Below are 25,943 nucleotides of genomic sequence, written 5' to 3'. Positions count from 1 at the left end.
TTTTAAGATTATCTATCCTTCTTGAAATGGTTATTTTAACAAAGTATTCCTTTAATTGACTCTCAATGTATATAGTATGTAGAGCTGTTAATGAATATACAAATGGTCAAAACTCTACCAAAACAGACAAAACACAATAAATGGTGCTACATACAACTGAGTATTTACTGAACGATTATCAGTGGAAGGTAAATATACTGAGATGACAACAGAAATTTATAGCTGAAAATACGCCAAGCAATTTGCCATACCTTTACTTTTGTTTACTTAAATCCGGCTTCCGAGAGGTTAATTCTATCACATGTTAAGCTTTTCATATCCCACAGTTTTATAAACTTGGAGTATATATCCTGATAAGTGGTGTCTCCTCAATCAGTGGATTTCTAACCTTTTTTCTCTTTTCCTTTTTTCTTTTAATTTTTTAAATTTATTTTTTATTAATATGTTTGATTAACCAGCATATAGCACATCATTAGTTTTTGATGTACTATAGTATATATAGCATAATATAAACTATATAGTATAAACTACTTTATATAGTATAAAGTACTATACTAGTTTTTGATGTAGTGTTCGACGATTCCTTAATTGCATTAACACCCTGTGCTCATCACCACACGTGCCCTCCTCAATACCCATCACCCGGTTACCCCATCTCCCCACCCGTCTCCCCTCTGCAACCCTCAGTTTGGACTTCTAATTTTAAGGCCAGCTTTAGAAGACATTTTAGGACTACTTGTTCAGCCTCTTTGTTAGTTCAATTCCTCTCATTATTATGCTTGTTTTTATTCATTAATTCTTTTATTCAACAGATTATTTGTTACTTCTCTAACTAATTCAAATTCTCAGCAGCACTGATCACTCCCCTTTTCTTGATCTCTGTGATGGCACACTCTACCAATTCGTCTCCTGGAACTCTGACCTATTACCTTTGGCATTGTTTGCTGTGTCCTTCCATGGCCTACTCCTAAACATTAAGGAGTCCCAGGATATAGTCCTCATCTCCTTCTCTTTCCTACTCATGATCTTGCCATGAATGATTTCATTTGGTCTCAATTTTAAATAAAATATATAAGACTCAAACATTAAATATCTTCAGCCCTAACACCTACCCTAAAATCTAGTATATCCAACTACCTACCTGAAATCTCCACTAAGATGTTTAGAAGATGATGGAACCCTAAGGGTTATATCCGAAGCTGAATTCCTGGTTTCTCAATCCCTTCCCAACTTCTTCTCCCTTAGTTTTTCCCATATCAGTAAATGATACCACCACACATGCTGGAGCTAAAACTAAATGCCTAAAGATCCTCCCTACTTCCTCTTTATTCCCTACAGCCAACTCATTAGTACATCTCGTCCACCTTATCTGTATGGTAGATTGATGTGAATCCATCTACTTCTCTCTTGACATTCTAAACCCTATATATCTCCTGCCTGGGATACCACAATAACCTGCCAACTCATATCCCTGCTTCCCATTTTCTCCATCTCATCATGCATTTCCCATAAATTGGCTAGAGTGTTTTTTAAATGTAAATTATATTCTGTCACTTCTCTGCATAAAGTGCTCATAATAGTTTCCGATCACATTAAGAGCCAAATCCAAACATCTTCTTCTAGCCTCCTAGGTCCTCTGCATGATCTGGCTCCCACCTACCTCTCTGACTCATCTCAAATCTTTCCACCTTACTCCCCATACTCCAATCTCCCTGACCTTGTTTCTGACCTTGTATGGTCCCAGTTTATTCTGTTTTGGGGTCTTTGCCAAAGCTGTATCACCTATCTGGAAAGCTCTTACCCCAGACAATCACACAAATGACCATTTCTTGTCATCCAGGCCTCTACTCCTAACTCATCTCTTTAGACAAGTTATCTCTGGCCAGTGAGTCTCAAGCAGCCACCCTATTATTCTCAGTTCATTATATTGTTTTCCTTCTTTCACAGCAGGTATTGCTAGCTGATATTTTCTTATCTATTTACCACACATCTTCCTCCACAAGAATCTATACTCTTTGAGATCAGGGACCTTCCTTGACTATCTCATGGCTGTGTCCCTATTTCCTAGACACTCCAAAGATGATCAATAAATATTTGAATTGGTGATTTTTTTTGAGTTCCTAGGCACTAGAGAAACTCTTTCTAAAGCTCCATTTAGCTTCTTAGCCTTTAAAAGGGGGTTTTCTGTTAGATTCTTTGTGGTTTTAAGACTAATCAGGAAGTATATTTTGGAGTCAATTTTCCTTTCATTCAATCAAGAAATATTTACTGTGCCAAGAGTTTTGCTATACAAAGAAAAATGAGACAGCAGATTCATTATCTAGTGGTAGAGAATGACATGGAAATAAATAAGTATAATATAAATTGAGGTCAATCAAACTACTAAGAAATCTACCAATGTTGCCTTGTGCAAAAGGGGTCAGAAGTGGAGAGAAACAAAATCAGTGACAAGTACAGAGGGATTGATGACATTTTCTACATACCAATGAGTCAGGAGTTGAGTTCTATAAATGAAACGAGGAAAATACTGCACTGGTTTCATTTCTCAATCCCATATAATGATGCTCCCAAACATGACAATGATGAAAGGAGGGATTGGTGTTTTTCTATGTCATGATGTTATTACAACCTGAAAGTCAAGTTTTAGTAAATTCAAGGACACTATTTCCGAATGCCTTGTGTGATTCAGTCACATGCAATTCTATTTTAGCATTATGCAAGGTGAAGATCAAGTAGGACTGTAACGAAATAGATGCTCTCTCAAGTTCCCCTCGCTCTCACAGCTGCCACACTACTCTCTGCCAGCTGCCACCTCTCTGCCTCCACCTCCACCCACTGCCTGTGGCCCATGACTTCGCATTACTCTCTGATCTCCAATACAAAGGAAATTCTGCTAATCCTTGCCCAATGGAATGGCTTCCTCGCCAGCCCTCAAATGTGCCTTACTCCAACCCACTCTCTCAACCCACCTACCTATTTGAAATACCTTTTTCCCCTCTTGCTTCTGTTATCCCAATGCTGCCAATTCTCCAACTCAAGACAGACCCATCTCTTCCATGAAACCTTCCTCTTCAGCCACCAGCCGCTCTGAGCTCCAGCTGTGGATTCTGATAATGTAGGTGGTTTCACTATTCAAATAACAGATAGGAATTCAACAGTTTAAAACATCTTCATTGTCACTATGGCCATTTGTTAAACAGCCAGTGTGTGCCAGGCACCAGGGTAAGAACTTTACAGTTACCAATCCTAAACCTCTTAATAATCCCCCTTTAATAACAAAAGTGAAACTCAGGAAGGATAAGTCAAACAGCCTGTGTTCCTAGGACTTTAGTTTCAAGGCCAGGGTTGAGCATGCCTCTATCTAAACGCAGCTGTGCACATTGGCCTGCTAAAGTCTATCAACTGCCTCTAAGAGCCTATGCTGAGAAGCATCAGGAAAATATATATCCTCAACAAGGCTCTTTCTCAAAGGATGTTGTTTATATTATTATAGAATATTAGTGAAACAATAAAATAACCATATGAACTTTTATTTTTCATTCTCTGTTGCTGCATACGAGACTGTCACACACTTGTGGCTTAAAACAACACAGGGCTATCACCTGCTAGGTCTGAAGTAAGACATTGGACAAAGGCATTGGCAGAGCTAGATTCCTTTCCAGAGACTCTATAGAAGAACTTACTTGCCTTCTGGAAGCCACCCACATACACTGGCCCATGGTCCCCTTCTTCCATCTTCAAAACAACAACCCTGTATATCTCAGACCATCCTTCCTTAGTGACATCTTACTGTGATGGGAGCCAGGAAAGGATCTCCACTTTTAAGGACTCCCAGTGACTGTGTTGGGCCCACCTGAAAATCCAGGAAAATCTTCCCATATCAAGGTCCTTAACTTGATCACCTCAGCAAAATCTCCTTTGCCATGTAAAGTATCCCAGACACAGACCCCCAGGACTGAAGCATATATGTCTTCAGGGGGCCCGTTTCTCTCCCTACCACACCAAAGCATCTCTTAGGGTCACACTCCACCTCTCCACCTATAACTTTCTGGGAAGAGCGACAATACTCCAGAATGTTGAAAAAGTGGGAATGAATGGAAGCACTAGAGCAGAGGAGAGAGGCCTACGTATTAGGAAGAAAGCAAAAGTAGAAAGCAAGTGCCAGCATCTGGAAAGCCATACCCACTTGAGAGCTAGGACATGCCACCAATCATTTTTAAGAGAGTGTATTTGTAGTTCTGCAGCAGGAGAATGAGTTGTAAATCATCAATTTCCTAGGGCACCTGGGTGGCTCAGTCGTTAAGCATCTGCTTTCGGCTCAGGTCATGATCCCAGAGTTCTGAAATCGAGCCCTGCATCGGGCTCAGTGGGAAGCCTACTTCTCCCTCTCCCACTCCCCCTGTTTCTGTTCCCTCTCTCACTGTGTCTCTCTGTGTCAAATAAATAAATAAAATCCTTTTTTTAAAAAATCATCAATTTCCCTTATTTCCATTTTAATATTCAGCTCACAAGATCTTGTTTGTAACTAATATAGCAGATCTATCAGTCATCTAGGAGACATCTGGGGACAGATGTGAAGAGTAGAAAGAACAGAGGCTGTGGAGACATATGGGCATGGACTGAAATCGGTCATATATGTGCTCTGACACTTGCTGTGTGACCTGCAGCACATTGCTGAACCTTTCACAGCCTCAATCCCTGTATCTGTAGAATGGGGACAATTCTATTTACTCACAGGATTGTGGAGTGGATGTGGGGCTCTAACGCAGCTACACAAATACACACACCTGGAGTGGAATCATCATTAAGCCCCCTCCAACCAGTCTGCTGATGTAGGTTGCAAGTATAACGAACAGAGCAAGAATATGATCTTCATTTTTGGATTCTTTTCCACTCGCCCACTCAGCACCTGGAAGAATGCCTAGCCCAGAGTAGACATCCAATATATATTAGTTGAACCATATTAAAGTTTGCTTTTCCTTTTGAATCTTGAGAATAAACCTCTGGTTTGGCTCAGTGATGAATTCCATAGTCAGGTTGGCCTAGAAAGACCTAATTCTCTGAAACACTCTCTGGAGCTCCTGGACACTCATGGATGACGTCACGGTATTCAGACATAGGCTGTGAAACGTAAAAATGGTCTTGCATATAAGCCATGGTGGATTATTAACATATAGAATAGATTAAACTACAGAAAAAAGCCCAATTCCCCACATCCAGCATAAAAAATACCTTTAATAAGAGTCCAAGTGACAGCTAGATGAATGCTTTCCAGAAACCTCAAGATGGATTTAAATCACGAAATACTCCATAGTCAAAGAATGAGCTATCTCCACCCAATGTTAAAGGAACATATAAATTAGGAAAAGAAGGATTTGGGGAAAAAAATCAACATTTCAGAAGCTAGATAGTGTTTTCTAATTCTGGTCATTCATAAACCCAGAACTGAGGAGAGTCTGAAGTTGTTCAACTCTTATAGAAATAGTAACTGTTTGTGATAATCTCCCAATTAAGTTATAAGTTATAAATCTATACCACTCAAACATTTATCCCCACCCTCTTCTCAGAAAATGACACTGGTTCACAGAATATGACCATGGGTGAGCACAACATCTCCCCAAAAACCTAACCTGTTCTCTGCTGCCTCATAAAAGAGACCCACAACTTCTTCCCAAGTTCTACCTGTACACCTTCCTGCTTATGCATTTAGTCAATAAATACTTGGGCACTGAGGATATAATTATATACAACAAGCCACCACTGGATGAGGATGACTCAGTCTTTTAGGCGGAACCCACCTAGCAGTAAAATACTGCACACAAAATATTCAGGACTTTGGAAGAGTGAACTGTATCACTGCAGCTAGACCTCCAAGACGTAATATTAAGTGAAAAATCTTAAGAGACAACTTTTGTATAATTTTTAAGACATACACATTGCTACGGTCTGAAGTCTGTATCCCTCAAAATTCATATATTGAAATCTTAACCCCCAACAGTGACAGTACTAGAAAGTGGGACCTTGGAGAGGTGATTAGGTCATGGGATGAACACTCTTATAGGAGAGACCCCAGAGAGCTCCCTAGCCCCTTCCACCAAGTGAGCCCACAAGAGTCCATGCATGACACAGGTTAGGGGCCCCCACCTAACTAGCATTCTGATCTTGGACTTCCAGCCTCCAGGAGTGTGAGCAATAAATTCCTGTTGTTTACAGGCAACCCGGCCTGAACGGACTACGGCATGCATAAAACCTATCACATACTGGTCACACATACCTACATCTACACCAGAAGGATGTTAGAATGAATTGAAAGGATACACACCAAATTCATGGTAGTGGTGGTAACAGCAGGGAAGAGGAGATAAGACAGGGAATGTGAAAGGTGGCAAAAGGGATGATGACTGTATCGTTAACATTTTATTGATTTTATGTAAAGAAGGCTGGAAACTAGTATTCCCTAAAACGGTGAACTATTTATTTTGGGTAGGAAATCCTCAGGAACTTATTGTTTACAGTCTTCCATAGTTTTAAAAGTGGTTGAAATTTATTTTTTTAATATTTTATTTATTTATTTGACAGGGAGAGAGAGAGAGAAAAAGCAAACACAAGCAGGGAGAGCTGCAGGCAGAGGGAGAAGCGGGCTCCCCACTGAGCAAGGAGCCCAACATGGGACTTGATCTCAGGACCCCAGGCTTATGATCTGAGCCGAAGGCAGATACTTAACCGACTGAGCCATGCAGGTGTCCCGGAAGTGGTTGAAATTTAAATAGACAATTGTATTGCAGCACAGTAAGCATCTTTTAGGCATAAACCAGGTAAAATGGTGATATAATAGAGAAATGTTGCTATTTGTTTTCAGACCATAGCTCTCCACTGCCCTGACAAGGTCTGTGCCTGCAAACGTGTACAAGTGTCTCCTATTGGACAACATAAATCTGTCAGTTCCAACAGCTGCCATGCAGCAGCTGCCCTACCCCCCTCTTCCTTCAGAAGAGTGGCTTACACCTGCTTCTCTTCATTCCCTCACTCACACCCCAACCCTTTGCAATCTGGCCTCAGCCCCACTAAATTGCTCCAACCTCCTAATTGCCAAATCATTTCAGTTCCCATCTTCCTTAACCATGCAAAGCACTTAAGATAATTGACCCACTACTGAAAGAGCCTCCTTCCCTTGGCATCTGCAGTACTACTCTTGGCTCTCATTCCTTATGCTTTCCCATATGCTCCATCTCTGACCCCTTCCCCGGTGCCTTCTCCCTAGAGCAGCCAACTTAGCATTAGTGTGCTCCCTAGGATTCCATTCTGAGTTCTGTTCTCTCCCCTGTTCTCATGGCTTTACCTGCAATGCACTGGCTCATAAGTCTGTGTTCCAGCCCCTCCTGGGAGCTAGATGCCCGTCTTCAGTGGCCAGCTAGCTTTTCCCACCTTCTGCACCAGCAACTCACCCTTAGTAAGTCCCAAAGCAGCCACATCCTCAAGATTCTCACTGAAGGGTATAGCTAGACACATGGCCATCTTCTTTTTTTTTTTTTTTAAGATTTTATTTATTGATTTGACAGAGAGCGATCACAAGTAGACAGAGAGGCAGGCAGAGAGAGAGAGAGGGAAGCAGGCTCCCTGCTGAGCAGAGAGCCCGATGCGGGACTCGATCCCAGGACCCTGAGATCATGACCTGAGCCGAAGGCAGCGGCTTAACCCACTGAGCCACCCAGGCGCCCCACACATGGCCATTTTCTAACCTCTACTTTTCCTGCCTTCATTGCAACACTTAGCAACTTATTGATTACAACTGCTCTAGACCTCTTCAGCCTCACACCTCCTCTATACCTGCCATGCCACTTTAGTTCAGATCTCCCATTTCACATTGGCTGTATGGCTTTCCCAACTAGTCCCCTCGCCTTCTATGGAACTACCTCCATCATTTCCTTCTAAAACACAAATAATTGCCATTCCCGTATTCTACACCTTTCCATTACTCCCATTGCCTGCAGATTTTAATTTAAATTCCTCAATCATAAATGCTAGTGTCTCAAACGATCTACCACCACCTACCCTTCCAGCCTTGCTCTGGCCACATCTCCCCATACTGCCAATAATCAGATCACATGGATTTTCTCACTATTCCCTGAAGGCGGCTTAAACTTTCACACAAATCTGAGCCCCGGCTCACGCTCTTCCTATGACCTCAGAATCCCTTTCTCTGTCTCTGGATGAACCCCAACACACTTCAAGACCTCACTGAGATGCCATTTCCTTTAAGGGTTCCTTAATTTCTCCAGGCAGGTAATTATCCCTGTGCCTTTGCTCCCACAGAACTTTGTGCGTTCCTCTCCTTCAGGACAGAAGTCACGTCAGTCTGAGAATGACTCCTAACGGACAGCAAGGAGGAGGTAGATCTTTGTGGTGGTTTCTTTATGAAACACATATTTGAGAACCCTACTATTGGACGCTTCTGCTCAAGGCATGTGGAAGACACAGTGAACAAAACAGACAACATCTATATTCATGGAGTTGAAATTCCAGAGCACTGAACTGCAATCCCTCAATTTAAGGTGAGATTCGGAGATGTTTGTTTAAATCATCATAAGGACATCATGAAACCCAAGAACGGCAACACCTATTCCCACAGTGGCTTTTGTGTGTCATCCTAGCTCATCCCCTCAAGTAGATCTCATCGTTCACTTTGCTGCATCCTGCAAGCACCAGGCAGACAAATATACACATACTATAGGATCCTTTAAATACGCCAGGCTTGGGGGCCTGGGTGGCTCAGTGGGTTAAAGTCTCTGCCTTCGGCTCAGGTCATGATCCCAGGGTCCTGCTCAGCGGGGAGCCTTCTTCCCTCTCTCTCTGCCTGCCTCTCTGCCTACTTGTGATCTCTGTCTGTCAAATAAATGAATAAAATCTTTAAATAAAAAAAATATGCAAGGCTCCATCTTTTTCGATAAAAGTATCCCTTCTCATGAAGGCCTGTAGGAACCTCTTCACAAGAGAGTAGACAATCACACATGAGACTTAGGTAGACAAAGTCAACCCCAGTTCCCTACAAACCAGCAGGTGTCAGACCCATACCGCATGGATGCATGAAACAAAGAACAAGTGTGTTCTCTGGGGTTGAGGAAGAAAATGCCCATATATTAGGAGTGGTAACCTGTATTATATACCTTCCTAAATTTATCAGGCACTAGCAAATGTGGGTCTTGCATAAGTATTTGAGTATCTGTACAAAAAGATGGAGACTTCTCTGGAATTGGTACCTTTATGATGAATGAAACAGAAAATCAGAATGCAGACTGAGGGGCACCTGGATGGCTCAGTGGGTTAAGCCTCTGCCTTTGGCTTGGCTCATGATCTCGGGGTCCTGGGAACGAGCCCCACATGGGGCTCTCTGTTCAGCAGGGAGCCTGCTTCCTCCTTTTTCTCTGCCTGCTGCTCTGCCTACTTGTGATCTCTCTCTGTGTCAAATAAATAAATAAAATCTTAAAAAAAAAAAAATGCACACCGAGTGTGGCAGGAACCAATCAAAACAGAGACTGAACAATGCCAAAAAGTTCTCAGTGGGACAGATGCCACTGGCCTAGAACACTAAGGAAAGATGCATGGCTAATAACGTCATGGCAAGGTAGCAGCATTTAACACTGGATATTTCTATCAGCGAATATAAAAATATATGGATGTTAACTTTTTTTTTTAAGATTTTATTTATTTGTCAGAGAGAATAAGAGAGAAAGAGATAGAGACAGACAAGCAGGAGGAGCAGCAGGCACAGGGAGATAGCAGGCTCCTCACTGAGCAGGGAAACCAAGGCAGGACTCAATCCCAGGAGCCTGGGATCATGACCTGAACTGAAGGCTGATGCTTAACTGACTGAACCACCCAGGCATCCCAGAAGTTAACTGTTGATAAAAGTGCACAGAGTGCATTGCATGTTGCTGATAGTTCCTCACCCCTCCCTGCTCACAGCTTTGTCCTGGGCTCTAAAATCTAGTATATTACACTTTTCCCTTTATACTGGTCAAGGATAAACAGAAATGCCCTGCACAAGAGGTCACTGGGATCAAACCTTTTAAGTTTCATATTATTTTCTAGCATGTTTATTATCTAAGAAAAAAAAAGGAGTTATAACTTATGATTAAATCTATAAAAATGAAGGTACATGCTTAACATTTTTTTTTTTTTTTTACAGATGTGGGTACAAGGCAAAAACACTTTGGAGACTGCCAAGTTCTAGATGCCAAAAGGCTAGCAAGGACTTCTAAGCAACAGACCAAAGTCAGCTTTTGGAGGTTAGGCAATTCAGAGAAGAAAAGTAAATGGCAGGGGGTGGGGGGGTAGATTAGAGGAGAAAATAATTCCAGATCCCACAAAATTTGCCAGTATAAGGCCATGATCAGTGGTTTGCTGGTCACTAGGATAATACCCCTCAGCTTTTTGCTGAGTAGAGGGACCAAGGCCAGATGTGATATGGTTATTTGGTTAACTTGATCCCCTGCTTAAAATTTCCAATTACTCCTCATTGCCATAGGACCAAGTACAAATCCTTAATAAAAATCTCAAACTCTGAACCATCTGGCCGTGTCTCCCTCTTCAGCATTATCTTCTGTCCTTCCCTTTTTTATTTTCAGACTTTCTTCAGGTCTTCAGAGAAATTCTGTTCTCAACTTCGGCTCTGTCTATCTCCAAGTGTCATTCAGATGTCAACTTAATTTCTACTCTTTCAAGGAGTTATTTTCTGACTCCTAAGACATATTCCATTTCCTTCCCATATGCTCCCATAGCATCCTTTACTCCTTGTTGTAATATTCTCAGCATGCTGCTAATGCATTGTTGAAGGTCTTTCTTCCTTGCTAGCCATCTATGAGGAGAAGGTATCTTTATCCCCCAAGCATCCAGAACAACACTTGATTTCTAAGACACGCTAAATAACTGTGTGGATTAGAGTGAAGCTGAGTGAAAGGCCCTGAAATCCGGAGAGGAAGAATTTCTTTGAATTCCCCAAGTGCTTGCTTATCACATTCTATGATGGCAGAGTTATGAGGCTTACCTAATAATCATAACAATGTTTGATGGTTTTATTTGTAAATTTAAAGGCATTTCATTATCCACTGGTCAACAAATAATGTGCGTGTCCCTATGGGTCCTGAAACTGTGCACGGTCTCCTTACTCTAGGTTGGCAGACACCAATTAAAACTGCATTCATGAAGGAACAGTATGAGAAGGACTCGTGACTTATTCTGGCAGGATGGAGGATGGCTGGAGCTCACTGCTTGCAGTAATGCGATATATTCTTAGTCGGTTAGTCTCAGCAAGAGTGCCTGTGCCCTGTGTCCACAGAGCTGGCTGGAGATACGGATGCAGGACCAAGCAGTGGAGGAAGGGGGTAGGGGGAAAGGCAGCTACGCAAGTAAAATGTTCTGAATCAAAGTCATGACTTTGGAGGCAATCACCTATGGCCTCCAACAAAGGCTCCCCCGTGCAATGCACTTTCAAAGCCCCACCTTCCCAGCCCCTTACCTGGAGCTGGCTTGCCCACCTGAGTCACTTCCACCAGCCCTTCCACTCAGGCTCAGGGAGGCCCTGCAGGTTACTTTCACTAACATTCAAACTCAAGCACCAATGGTTCTTTTTCCCCAACCCACAAGGCAGGTTATCGAGGCTCCCTCTTCCCATCCACCAACATGTGGACCAGGCACTGACTTTGGAGCCTTACCTTGGATGTGATCTAGAAATTCACTGGGAGATTTTTCAGGTCATCAGCCCTTTACTCTTTTTACCACCCAAAGGCACACTCTCTACAGGCCTCCCAGAACCACATCAGGTTAGCCCAGAGTGCCCTGCCCAGGCAAGAGAGAGAAGAGAGTGTTCATTAACACCGTCATCGTTAATATTGCCACTATCCTATTCACTAACTGTTTGGACAGGTTGCTCAATCCCTTTGAGCCTGAATTTACTTATCAACAAAAAGGGTATTTAAAACTATCCAGGATCTCTCTTGCCAGGATATCCCTCCATTATCCCCAAATAAGTGGAAATTTTGACCCTATATACATACACAGACAAGCAATTTCCTTCTTCTGTCTTCTGGATAATAACTTCCTAGCAGCATAAGCAAAGGCCTTTCCTCAGTTGCTAAAGTTTGAGTGTAGAGCCTGGTTAAGAGCCACTTTTTCTTGGTCTCCCACCTAACTTCATGCCCACATCCAATTGTTACAAAGACCATCCATAACACCACAGGAATCTGCCAAATTCATTTTCTCCACCACCACCACCCCTACAAAACTGGCCAATCCATGGGGTGCCTGGGTGGTTCAGTCATCAAGTGTCTTCCTTTGGCTTAGGTCCTGATCCCAGGGTCCTGGGATTGAGCCCCACATCAGGGAGCCTACTTCTCCCTTTCCCACTCCCCCTGCTTGTGTTTCCTCTCTCACTGTCTCTCTCTCTGTCAAATAAATAAATAAAATCTTTTTTAAAAAATCGGTCAATCCAGCTAAGGTCTGGACAAATGCAGTTTCCTCAACTGACCTTTCCACCTGAACACTCCCCCTTCCTTAATCTTTCCTATACAGCAGGATAAGACAAATCTTCCTAAGGTGTCACTTTTATTATGCCATCATCTTTCTGCAAAATCTTGAATTCTTGCCCACTGAATCAAATCCACATTTCTGAGACTCTCCCCAATCTCATTTCTCAGCATTGACACATCTCGGGATGACCATCTCCTCCAGTCAAACTGCAGCCTCCATAAATCCCTTCCTGTCACCCACTAAATGGTCCCTTACAACCTATCTAAGCCCCACTGGTCACACAATGCCCAGATCACAGCCTGGCCCTCCATGGCATCCTCCCCAGCACGTCACCCCTAGATGGCCTCCCCTCCCTCCTGCATCAGAGAATAATATTACATCTTCTAGAGAACAAGTGTCCTTTCTTCAAAACTCACTCTCTCCAGGACCACCCATGTGCTCCCAATCTCATCACTCTCCTGACTTGCCATCCTCAGAATTAAAAGAACTTTTTCTCAAGCCAAAATTATTATGTAAATGACCCCAACCCACAGGCTCTATTTGTCAGGCACTGCACTGAGCCCTTTACAGACATTAGTTCAGTTACTTCTCAGTGCAATCTGTCAAAATAAGTCCTCTTCATTGATTTACCATTCAACACACATTTCAGTGAATTCTAACAGGGAAAATACTAAAAAATAAGTATACACAAAATATAGGTACACATATACAAATCACAGTATATAAAAATGATATTCTGGTATAGAAGTATAGTACATTTTTTTTTCTTTGAAGGATTCTATAAAAGCTATGAATGAAAGTAAAATAAGGCAAAGGAGTAGGGAGACACACATGAGTTGTTATATCAGATGAGGTCATCTGAGAAGTACTATTTTAATGAAGATCTGAACAAATGAGGAAGCAAGCTAGTGGAGTATATTGGGCAAGAATAGTCCAAGTACACATAAAAAACTAAGTTACAGAGAGGCCATGTGGCCTCCTAAGGTCACACAGGAATAGACACAGCATCTGAACCCTTGTTCTGACTCCACAACCTTATTCTGAGACCCCAGTCTTCATGTCCCATTAATGCTCTGCAGCAGTTTACTCCAGTCACTAAATGTGGCTTTTTGAAATTCTTGTATTTCCCATTAGGTGATAACCATGGACCATCTATGCATTAGGCACTGACCTCCATGACGTTTTCCTCTCCAATTTCTTCTCTAGCTATGACATTTTTCCTTAGTTTAGTGTCCATCGCTCACCTTTCTTCTTCATCCTAGACTCTGCCCCTTATTCAGTGTCACGTCTTTAATTACCTCTGCTCTCTGCAGCTGACTCCCACATTTGACTCTCCAGGTTAGTTTGCAGGCCAGCTTCTTGGCAGTAGGGACATGCCTCATTCATCGCTCTATTCCTGATACCTGTCGCAACACTAGATGCTCAATAAATGTGTGCTTCTCTGAAATCAGTTAAACTTGAACTCCATGATTCCAACTGCCTTTGGGACAGCTGACCTGGATTCTTTCCCAGTCAGAATCAATATTTCTAAAAATGAGCATGTTAGGGGCACGTGGGTGGCTCAGTGGGTTAAAGCCTCTGCCTTCGGCTCAGGTCATGATCCCAGGTGCCTGGGATCGAGCCCCACGTTGGGCTCTCTGCTCAGCGGGGAGCCTGCTTCTTCCTCTCTCTCTCTGCCTGCCTTTCTGCCTACTTGTGATCTGTCCGTCAAATAAATAAATAAAATCTTAAAAAAAAAATGACTATGTTATCATCTCTCCAAAATCTGTTTTCCTCCTATGTTCCTGGCTTCTCATCATGGCATCACGAGATCCCCATCACAAATCTCCCAACCTATCTCCTTCCCAGTCCTCCAACCCTTCCCATCCCCACTGCCTTTACCCTTGAGCAAACGCTGTCTCTTACCTAGACAAACGCAACCACCTCCTAATGACATCCTTATTGATGACGCATCCTACACAACCACATAAAATTAATGTTCCTCACCCTGTCATTCCTCGCTAACTTCAACTGGCTCCCCATTGTCTGAAGAGCCCAATCTCAGTCTCACTTTCCAGGCCCAGATAGCCCAGTAACCACTCCCGTCTCCATTTTGAAGGAGGAAGGCCTCCTTAAAGGCCTTAAATTTCATAGCCCCAAACTGGATTTCACTTCCTTTCAACTAAACTTACCCTGTATTGCCCATCTTAGTAAATATATGCTGCCCATTGGTGACCCAACCCAGAAATCTGGATTTCCCAGGCTCCTCCTTCTCCCCCCAACCCCTATTGCCACCTATCATCAATCCCTTCTTTCCTTCTATCTTGTCTTGTCTTCTATCTCACGTGCACCCTCTACTCTCCGCCATGTCACTGATGCTTTACCATGTTCCTCAATATGCCTCATCTGCAACCCCACCTCAGCGGGAACCCATGCCTGCTGTTTCTCCCCCTTCTGGCCAAATGTCAATCACTGCAGTTATCTTCTCAACACACAAATGTGATCTCACTGTGCTCTTGATTGGAATTGATCAGTGTTACTCACTGCCTTCATGTCCTGACACTGCCTCCTTCTCCAGCTCCCATTTCACTGCTCCCTCCTACCCCCAGCTTCACTGCAACTCACACAACTTCACACTGTTCCTTGACTGCACCATGTGTTCTCATAGGACCAGCCATAGACTCGCAGCTCTCCCCACCTCCAACATCCATCATCCCACCTGCTGCCTTTCCCGGGAAAACTCTTTCTCCTCCTCCAACCCCATCCAGTCTAGGGAGTGTAATCTGACCCTACTCAGCCTACAAGAGTGACTCATGTCTGTCTTGCCAAAGCTCTCCACGCTGGACACTATCATAGGATTTTCCAAATGCTAATTACCATCTTCCATGTCAAGCTCTTTAACTAGACTCAGGCTCCCCATGGGATATCCTCATCCCTGTATTCCAGCCCTTTGAACAATACTCAACAAAAAAGAGATGTTAATACATTTCTAGAACTCAGAACAATATTTGACAAATAATAGATATCTATTATGTTTTACAAAAGAATAAATTGGCTCACATTTGAAAAATCCCTTACTGATAACAGGGAGTAGTAATATTATCTAGTCTATAGGTTAGTGCTGTTTCTCTGTGTAATGTTTGTTTTATATTTTATATGACTCTGTGAAACCAATATCACTTAATAACAAATCATGTGGTCATGTAAGGTCCGCTCTGTGCTCCCTCAGCTTATAATTTCATAGTAGACAAGGACCTGCTGATACCCTCCCTCAAGGACATACTATGGGGTACTGTGAGGGTATTTAGCAAGTGCCTTTGAAAATGAAGTAAGTTAACATACTCTACCTAATACTCTACTCTACATGATTCAGAGCAAGTGGGATTCTGGGGTGGAGAAGGAAGATCAGATTTAAAAGCTTAATTCCTAGACTTTAAACAGCTAATACTCCTTTTTCTATTCAAAAATATTTACCAGCAGTGTCCCTCCTCCAGTAGGTAATTGATAAACATGTTTTAAGTGGATGTCTGTTGAACAACATCCTCAAAACTATTTATAAAACCATCAAAACAAATTGCATTAAGACCAAAGTTACAACTGTCATTGCTTGAGATCTGAAATTCTATTCTAATGATATTTATGAAAAGCTCATGCTCAGGGATCCAAAGATAAATGTAACTGTTTAAAATTGCAAGGTTTCTCACAAATTATGTCCATGGTTCAATCTTCCCAGTTCAGTGTTTGTAGATTTTGCACTGTCAGTATGTATCCTGCGAGGTGAACGATTCTGGAAGTTATCTTAATGACTAATTTTCATTTGGAATCTATATTCCCCACTCTGACTAGGAAGGTTTATAGGGTTCATCTGCAAATCTAGTACTTAAATCACATCAGAAGGGCTGGTGTTTATTACTCCGCAGCTTTGCAGTTTTAGATGTTTTGCCTTTTTAAAACTACCTTACAATGCCTCCATCAAAAATGGAGTTTATTCTATAACACATGGCAGGAGAAGTCCCTCACTCTTTGTCCCTGCTTAAGGCTGTATTCTACGGTCTTCGGCTTTCTTTTTCCATGTTTCTCAATGTCTGGTTCTGAACGCTCATTGTTTTATACTTGTCCCCCCAAGATTTCCCTTCCCACCACCCTCAAATTAATGTAATGCACCTGTGTTTCAGAGCCTGCACCAACCCTATGATCACAACTTCAGCAGGAAACAAGGATGAAACCGGACCTTGAAAGGAGAGGGAATGGGGATTGCGGTAATACTGTGTGTCTCAGTAGGAAGAGACTTGGCTTTCAATTAAAGGGAATTTAGGTAAATAGCATGGAAAGCGTGATTTAAGAATTCTTGGGGAAAATGTGAGAGAAAGGTTTGGCAGAATCAGATTTTCACAAATGCTCACAATGTTAACTCAGGTATAATATTCTCATGGTCAATGGTTGACTGCACAAAATTCAATTTAAAAATTAGAGTGATAGTCCACTTAATTTTTAAAATTCTACACTAATTTAAAATGTCTCCGCCTTGACCAGAACATTATTTAAACTGGCAGTAAGAGAGCTGGGAATGGTCAATTACTTTATGATTATCTTTAAACAGAAGTTATTACCCATTCCGTACTCTCCAAGCTTCAAAATCATATTTGTTTTATGAGAAAAAAGTGCACTTCTTTGGAGAATCCCAGCATAACAGCTCTTAAAAATCTTGAAAAACGCGTAAATAACATCAGGTCTTTAAGTGGCCAACAGATAAACCCATATTACAGATGGAAAGATAGAAGACAGGAAGAAATTGGGCAAGAGAACAAATACAGAATCATGAGCACAGTTCTTTTAGTAGCTTTATTTTTTAAGACCCCAGAGAAAGGAAGGTCAAGTTCAATATCACAGTTTGCTTTCACTGCATTCACTTGGAAGGGAATGCCGCCTCTGCCAACTGCACAGAATCTTGTTTTTCAGCACCCACCTCCCTTCATCCTTGCCTCTGTGATGGCAGTGAGTATTTTAAAATAGGCACGTTTAGCTATTTCTTTTCTCCCCTACTCAAGTATACACACCTGGTACATACTCAGTAAATCGCTCTTGAATAAACAGTAACCTTTCTGAAGGCCATTTCCACATCTCGCTGATCCCAGCAGCAAGGAGTTTCTTTGTAAATATTTGCTGAATTAAACTCATGTCATACAGAATCTATTCCTATAATCTAGGAGTGGATAGGATTACCACCACTTGATAAATGGAGAAAGAAGAACAGGGACCTTCTACTCACTGGCTATTTCACATGGTCTTACCTTTCTAATGTAAGTTAAAATTTCTCTCGATTAAACCCCTCTCCAAATTAAACTTGCTCTCAGGACTTAGTTCCATAGTATTTTGTTTTGTTTCAAATTCCCTGCAGAAACAACAAGAAGAATGGAGAGCACACTTCTATGAGCCTGAGATGGGCTGGAGTACAGGGTTTACTCTCACCTTTACGTACGACCGTAATAGAAGATATTTTAATTCACGCAACAATTCTCTGGAGCACAAACATACACAACGAACATGGATACATGGTTTGGGCAAGATAATTTTTTGGTAAGTAGTTTCTCATGCTGGTCTAATGGAAATGGATTAAATTGCAAAAAAGTACAACCCGAAATAAAGCCCCTGGCAGAATGTCCATTCTGAGATATAGTTGCATGCATCCTTTTCACCCAATTTTATTATGAAACTCACGAAGGCATTTGGAAGTCACGTGGTCTCTTATTAAAAATTACTAATCATCCTACTGGGGGACAGCCCTGGGGACACCTGAGCATCTGTAACACGACGCACCGACCGTATTACAAAGAAGACATGAGAGAGAGAGTGTGTGTCCTCACGTAGACTGTGGTAGTTACTGTAGCAATCAAAGCTGATTCTGATTCCCATTTGGGCTGCAGATACGTCATTTCATAAATAAACTGCTTCACTCAACAGAGCCTTCAAAATATTAAGGAGTGTTGACGTTTAGAGATAAAAGTCTGTTTTTTCCTCCAAAACCTTGTTAAAGACCGACTTAAAATGCCCGTTTACAACCGCTGCCGTAAAATGGGCTGACTGCTCGGTTTTACCTAAAGAAGTCATCAGGGTGGAATACGTAGGGAAAGAAGTTTCTAAAAGGTCAATTATATATCCAAAGGGTATTTAAATATATCCGAAAGGGCATTTCCAAAGGGAGAGCCATTCAACCACACCGGCTGTTTGTTCAGAAGGAAAAAAATCAGCCCATAAGACAGGCATGGAGGCTAAGTGCTCCAGAGGGCAAATTCTATATGTGTATCTCTGTTCGAATTAGTCCTTATTGTCCGAGTGTGCGGAGAACGTCTGTGTTTCAACACTGTGAGCCACTCCTTCTCAGAGTTCCTAATCCATGGGCACGCTGCACACATCTAGAGCTGCCTAAGTGTGGCCCGCTCACTGAGTGATGAGAGGGATCCAGCCACAGAGGTAAGAGGAAAAGAGCTGAACCCCGTCATCTACTCAGCCCTGCCACAAGATCCAGCCCCTTCCCAAGACCCTCCCTATGCAGCCTGATGGTCTCTGTGAATTCTGATATGAAATAAATGGATATGTACACCATGAGTAATGTTTCTGGTTTCTTCTTTCCATCTCTTTCCACTGTCACTGCTATAATTGGAGAAAAAATTTACCATTTGATAAGGATAATGACAAAGAGTCTAATAATGATGGTAGGTGGTGGTATAGCCAGTGAGGCTCTGGGCTGGGAAACATTAGGAAGGGCCACTCTCTATAATGTGAGCTCAGACTACAGCAAATCACAGTCATGATTCAGAGGGAATACTCAACTAATCTTTCCACTCTTTTCCACAGGGGAACCAAAAGAGGTCAAATTAACTCACTGGGGGCCCCCTTGGACTACAACTCCTAGAGGTGGTAGTTCGGGAAGGTTATAAAGGCTGAAGGAAGAGTTGCAGCAACAGCATCCGAAGACAACCCTGACTATTGTTCTGAATACACAGAAAACACTGGGTACTTACTAACCCCTTCTTCAGAAATAATATAAGATCTTATAGCAATGCATTATGGATGCAAAAGCACGCACAGAGAGGAGACATGCTCTTTTGATGTTCTATTACTATCCATATAGACATGGCCCACTGAATGGAAAAGACAGGGAACCCAAAAGGAATGTCACTTCCAGTAGATGCTTACCAAGCAGTCAAATGTGAATTATAATTTGGGGTCTTCAATGGATCTATCCCCGGGCAACCCAGTTTAAATTCAATTAACCATGCCTTCAGCAGGTTTTCTTGTGAATCACTGTGCCAGTACTTACTAGGGTATGAAAATGAGTAATTTGTGTACGATCCTCCCCATCAAGGAGCTACCATTTAAGAGCTGCAAATGAGATGAACATGCCTAGCTTATTCTGTCTTGTCATTCAGATATAGATAAAAATAAAAGAAAAAATGACCTAAGAAAATTCAAAGCAGAATTCTTTGGGGAAGAGACAGGGAGAAATCAGTAAGACTGCACAAGAAAGACACTGCATTTGCAGTAAGTCTTGAGGGATACGTTCAATGTGAAACAATTAACAATGTTCAGTGGGCAACATGGGGGCAGAAAGTTCATTCAAAGCAGTGGGTACAACTTGAGATGTGCTTGAGATAGGCACACTTAGAGAACAGTCCAATTTAGCAGGTCAAAGTGCAGACCTACAAGTCATGGAAGATAATGTTGGATTGGAAGACTGTCGACATACTGTGGGAGGCCTGCATATCAAGCTAAGGAAACTGTTTTTAGTTCTATAAGGCATTAAAATAATGGGAAGGCATTAAAAGGTTTTGCACAGGTTAATGACCGTACTCAAATCAGTTTTTAGTGAATTTGGTTGGTTTTGGTGCAGACAGGAGGCAACCATTGTGGTCTGGGAAATAACAAGAACATGACCTTGAGTGTACGAAGAAACCTGGTGTAGGAGCTAGACATAAAGCCAGGATAGAATCAATAAGGCCTGGGGATGGTTTCCACAGGGAAGGGGAGGCAATGATTAAGGTGGGAAGTACCACAGATAAGTAAACACTTTTGTGGGTTTGTTTGTTGTTTTTTAACTGTAGTTCTCAAATAATGATACTATCATTAGCAAAATTTAGAAAATAAATTGTTCTTTGAAGAGAGGGCAGGTCTTTTATAACATGTTACTTTAAAAAATTTAAATCAGCAATTTAAAAATTGCTGATAGGTCTGCTCAGCCACTCATGGAAATGGACTGGAAAAGGATCAGTCGAGAGCTAGAGAGTAAGAAGACTTCTGTATCAAAGATGCACCAGGACCACAGTCTGATTAAAGAAAGAATGTAGAAGGAGAAGACAATTAAGACAAGAGTGTCTGAAAAGTTGCACAAAACAGACAAGGAAAGAAATAAAGATCAGAAAAAGAGATCTGAGAGAATTAGGAAGAACTAGAATAACACATTCACAGAATCCGAGGGAGACTTCATTCAACAAATTATCTGTTGTTGAGCCAATGTACCATGTGAGGGTTCATGCTAGATGCTGGGGATAAAAGGTGGGCAGAACACAACAGCTCCGCTCCCATGAAGTTCATAGTTTTCTAAGGAGTGTTGACAAACAGCACAAAGCATCATAGGGAGTCTGGGATGATGTAAATTAAGATAAGACCATTAGGACCTTTAACCAAATGCACACTTCAAAAAAATAAAAAGGTGCTTCAATGCCCAAGGATGAATAAATTTATAATGACAGGTGTACTTATAGAAACTTAAGCCACTTTTAAGGATGACAAGGGCCCATGGAACAAAATATACACTCATCCTCCCATCCTTCTTCCCTCCCTCCCCCCTCTCTCACTCTCTGGTCTGTCTCTCTCACACACATACACACACTTCAATCTGCTTGAAATAAGAAGGGAAGCTATTAAGTAAACAAGCACACTCTGCTATGAAATACTGAAATGTAGTACTATCCACATGTTCTAGAAAACCTGTGAGGACAAGGAAAATAAAAGGACAAAGAAGAGAAAGAAGAAGAACCAGCAGCAGCAGCAGCACCACCACCACCACCACCACCATATACTTCATCTTCAAAAGATTCAACCACTATTTGGTCTACGATTCTGCAGAAATCTTGCACACACATTTTATCTTACATGGCTCATTAATTTTCAAACCATCCATAGCCTTATTTTATGAAACAATGCATAAGAATTGGAAAAAAAAAAAAAAGAGGCACAGCAAAAGGAGGAGAGGGGTTGCTTAATTTTAACACTTGGATCGTATCATTTGCTTAGTATCTTCTTATATTTAATGACATGAATAAAACAGAATAATTCCTGTGTGATAAAAAGCTTTTCCTGGGTTATTCAGCATACACAGACTTTTCACTGTGACCCATGTGGAATCACTAATTTGGATTTGCCTTACCCTTAATAACACAAAACAAGCTGGAGCCATCATACATCTGTCAACAATACAAAATCACAGAGATTTTTCACTCCATTATTGCTAGTTTGCAAACCCTGGACCTTCCCTGGGTAAAATCTGAAACAGGCCTCCATACACAGAGGACAAGAAGACCAAAGAAAGAAGCAGACCACTCCAGACTGGTAGGTGGCAGATGCAACAAGCAAGGGAACTTACATAGGAGGCTTGGGGTAGGGGCTCCGGGAGAAGATCTCCAGCCTCCCAGCCAGAAACTTATAAGTTCATATAGAGTCCTTAGAAGAGCTCAGTCACACACACCATCCAGATGGCCTCAGCAACACCTTTTTCTCTCAAGACTATGTCCTTGAAAACAGTTCCTGCTTTGGCGGGCAGAACATACATTCCAAGGGCAAGGGAGCAAGAGAGGAGCCTCCAGTGGTCCAGGTCTAGCTGCTGGATCCAATAGTAGTCACGTCCTCTAACAATGACTGAAATGTCCATGCACTTCTCTCCCCACTTTTAGCTGTAGACTACATCACATAACATATGCTATCCCTAAGTTAGATGGCACAAATTGAGGACACCGATGAATAATCTTACAGGGCTTTTTTTTTTTTTTCTTTTTTAACTCCGACCTTATTTCTGATTCTCTTTCAAATATACTGCTGAATTATCATCTCCCTCTGTCTCTCCACTGGTAGCAGGATTATGTTTGATTTCATAGCCAGGGAGCAAAATAGTAAGAATAGACAATTTTGTGAAAAATATATTCTGGGCAGGCTTTTGATATAATGTGGAAGCTGGTGATAGGGAGGCTAAAAGTGAGCACCACAATTTTTAAGAAACCTTTTCTATTTGTACTTATTTACAAGATGTCCATTTTCTGCACTGTAGCATTAACAGTGTTTCAACTACAGGGCTTTAGAGGTGATGTTCATCAGTTAGCATACTAAATACATTGCCCACTAAAAGAGAGCAGAGAAGAAACTTTTTTAGGATATTTTAAAGTTTGAGTAACCCAGTTCAACCCTGCTCCCATCTTTCCTACATTTCCCTCCTATTTTTCCTTTCATGTGGTTTTCTCCTTCATCTTTCAGCAAACCACTTTTCATAGCATTCTGGCTCTAGAGTCAGGTCATAAAACACACATACACACACACACATGCTTTTCTCTAATTCCTGATTTCCCTCTCATCTTTATTCATTCTTCTCAGTCTGATCCCCCAGTTAAATTTTGTTTCAGTTCTGATTAAATCATTTTATAAACCTCCATCCAAGAGGCATATATTCAAGGGAAAACCATCATGGTCATGTTGGAAGTTATGCAAATGTCTCACTTGTTTGAAAGCAAACAAGAAATCAGGAGCTATTGTTTTAAAAACAAGAACTGAAGGTAGAGTTCAAACCTTTAAAAACGACAGTCCTTCCTTATCCCAAGATTAAGGAAGACCATTCTATATCTGAGCACAAATAACCAAAGTATTTCCACCATGTATTTGGTGGAAATAATGTAGACTACATATTCAGGGGACCATTCTCGAATAATATTAACAAAACAAGAACAAAAAGGTGCTCCAAGCTCCTTTTCCTTTATTCTTCTCATATGACAATTAACTCTAAAAACATGCAACACAATTCAAGAAACAGGTGTCAAATCAATTCAAGCCAGAAAAATCTTCACTTTTGGTCTCACCTTACCCAAGATATAAATCGACATCTTTCTATTCTCCAAAGGAACAATGAACACATGCTGATTTTAAAAATGGTACTAAAAGTATTTTTTTTAATGTATCATACTCCCCAGATGTTATTTCATCTTTGTTTCCATTTTATCTAACAAATAGAGATTATGGCCACCTGTGGCACTGTGAATAGACTGGACAAGCTGATTCTATCCCCATCTGGCCAATTAAAGACTAGGCCTAGCCAAAAAGCTGTTATCAGTGAGTAGCCAAGCAATGCAAGCCACCCTTTTCTCCAGACTTTCTTTTACTAATCTATCTTCAAGTTCCCACCGCTGTCTTGTGCATGAGTGCAGTTCCTAAAAGGACAGCTAGCTCTCTACCTTATTCTTTGCCAAAGGAACAGCAAAGACAGAGACCCTATAAACTCAACGATTTACTTAGCCCTCTACAGTTAAAATGCCATTCTGGAAAAAATCCAATTTCTTAACGATTTTCAGTATCCCTCATAAAATATATCCTAGACATACTTGGTTCATAATGAGAGAACTATTGCCATAAGTGAAACCAGAACTAAACATCAGTACAGGTCAAAATTGGGACTTTAAAGGTAATGGTCATATTTTTTTTTTTCCAGCCTGTAACAGGCTAAGACTTTTCTCTTTAAAATGTCAAATAAGGCTGGTGTCCTCCCAGTTACAATGACCTTAACAATATATTAGAGAGGGAAGACAAGAAAGGAAAAATGTCCATATTTCAATGTTCAAATTAGAGTGACAGACTCAAGTTGTCTGAAGTGACTCCATTTCCCTGGATATAAACAAGTAGAATGTGGAAATACCTCCTTCCCTGCAACTCAAGTCCAAGCGTGTCATCCTATAAATCTATGCTAGAGCCATATGTAGGACCCCTCATCTTATATAACCTGGGAAATGTCCAGCTCTCCATTACCTTCATATGTCCTGCAACCCCCTTCATTCTGTTTACGGCTCCTCTAAAGCACTTATACATGGGAGCCACCTAAAAACAAACTGATTCAACCAAAGGTGCTGTGGGGGATGGGGGAGGCGGGATATCTCATCCCGTTTCACGATGGATCCCACTAAACTCATCAGACCATGTCCTTCCCTTGCTTTCGCAGAATATAGGCTACTCTGAAAGCCAAACACCTTGCAAAAGAGGACCGGGTACCTTTCCAAGGCTGTACTGTATATAAATTATTTCAAAGTGTCACTGAAGACCATTTTCTCTGAACACACTAAACTGAGGCTGGCAATAAAACAAGACGCACGCTCCTGCTGAAGAATCTGACCCTAGAAACATTCCGCCTGTGTGTTACCAGGAAACCAAAATAGAGTTTTAATGAAGAAATGTTTGGGAGCATAAAGGAAAAGTGGATGGAGAGGATCAATACTATTTCAGCTCTTTTATCCCCAGGTGTTAGGGGAAGGAAGTGTGTAGTCTGCAGTCATCTGGCCGATGCATAAACAACATGGGAAATTTTCAGAGAAGGCAAAAGTAAGCACAGGATCAGATCGCAGGGGACCCCGCCACCAGCGAGTTTCACACACACTTCAAACAGCTCTTCTTCCCAACCTGGACCTTGCGTGCACCCCCCTCTCCTTGGTACCCCCATTCCCGCCGCTCCCACCTCCCCTTCCCAGTCCCGCCTGGGTGGCCGTCTCTCATGCAGCAAAGGCAACAAGCGTCCCCAGCCGAGGAAGGGGGTCCCCGTCTCAGCTCGCGAAGGAAGGAGGGGAAGAAGGGCGCCCGCTCGCATGCTTAATGCATCCTACCGCCTGTGGAGCTCGCCTCCTCCAGCTGAGCCGAGATGCTTTCCACCCTCCTCACATTCATCTTCGGGGACGCAGGGTGCAGGAGCCGGACTCGAGAGTCGGCGGCCCAGAGGCTTGTGTTGACGGGTCTGGCACGGGAGCGCACTCGCCGCTCGGCCCGGGGCGTCCGCGGCTCTGGGAGCGCGAGGCGGCGGCGGCGGCGGCGGCGGCGGCGGGCAGGGCGCGCGGGGCGGGCTGCAGGTGCAGCGGAGGCCGGCGGGGGGCGCCGGGGGCGCTGCGCGGCGCTGGGCGGCGAGAGCGCGCGGGCGGCCTGGAAGCGGGCGCCGTGCACTGTACGCCCGAGAGCGCCGCGCCCCCTCCTCTCGCGCGTTTCCGCGCCGTCCCTGCCACCTGCTGCCAAGTCACCACCGCCCGGGGGACTGGCGCGGTGGCTCCTGCGACCGAGCGGCCAGACCTGAAAGAGACCAGAGGGGACGACGGGTTATGAGAGGCGCCTCGGGGACCCCTTCTTGCTGTGCGGCGCCTGGCGGAGAA

General features: G+C 42.5%; 1 protein-coding gene across 2 annotated transcripts in view; it reads right to left on the bottom strand.

The window, feature by feature from the left end:
- KCNIP4 (potassium voltage-gated channel interacting protein 4) overlaps nucleotides 1-25,603 on the bottom strand; it is a 1,119,538-nt gene extending 1,093,935 nt beyond the window's left edge. For both annotated transcript variants that reach the window (XM_032854145.1, XM_032854183.1), the window contains exon 1: nucleotides 25,410-25,603. In XM_032854145.1, the coding sequence (XP_032710036.1) occupies nucleotides 25,410-25,470 (61 nt within the window). In that variant the 5' untranslated portion in view covers nucleotides 25,471-25,603. The remainder of the gene's footprint in view (nucleotides 1-25,409) is intronic.
- Between the last annotated feature and the right edge of the window lie 340 nt (nucleotides 25,604-25,943).

Source organism: Lontra canadensis, unplaced genomic scaffold, assembly GCF_010015895.1.
Source record: "Lontra canadensis isolate GAN:19392208 unplaced genomic scaffold, GSC_riverotter_1.0 scaffold1, whole genome shotgun sequence".
Classification (NCBI taxonomy): domain Eukaryota; kingdom Metazoa; phylum Chordata; class Mammalia; order Carnivora; family Mustelidae; genus Lontra; species Lontra canadensis.
Note: the sequence above shows the minus strand (reverse complement) of the source record. Positions and strands in the feature narration are given on the sequence as shown.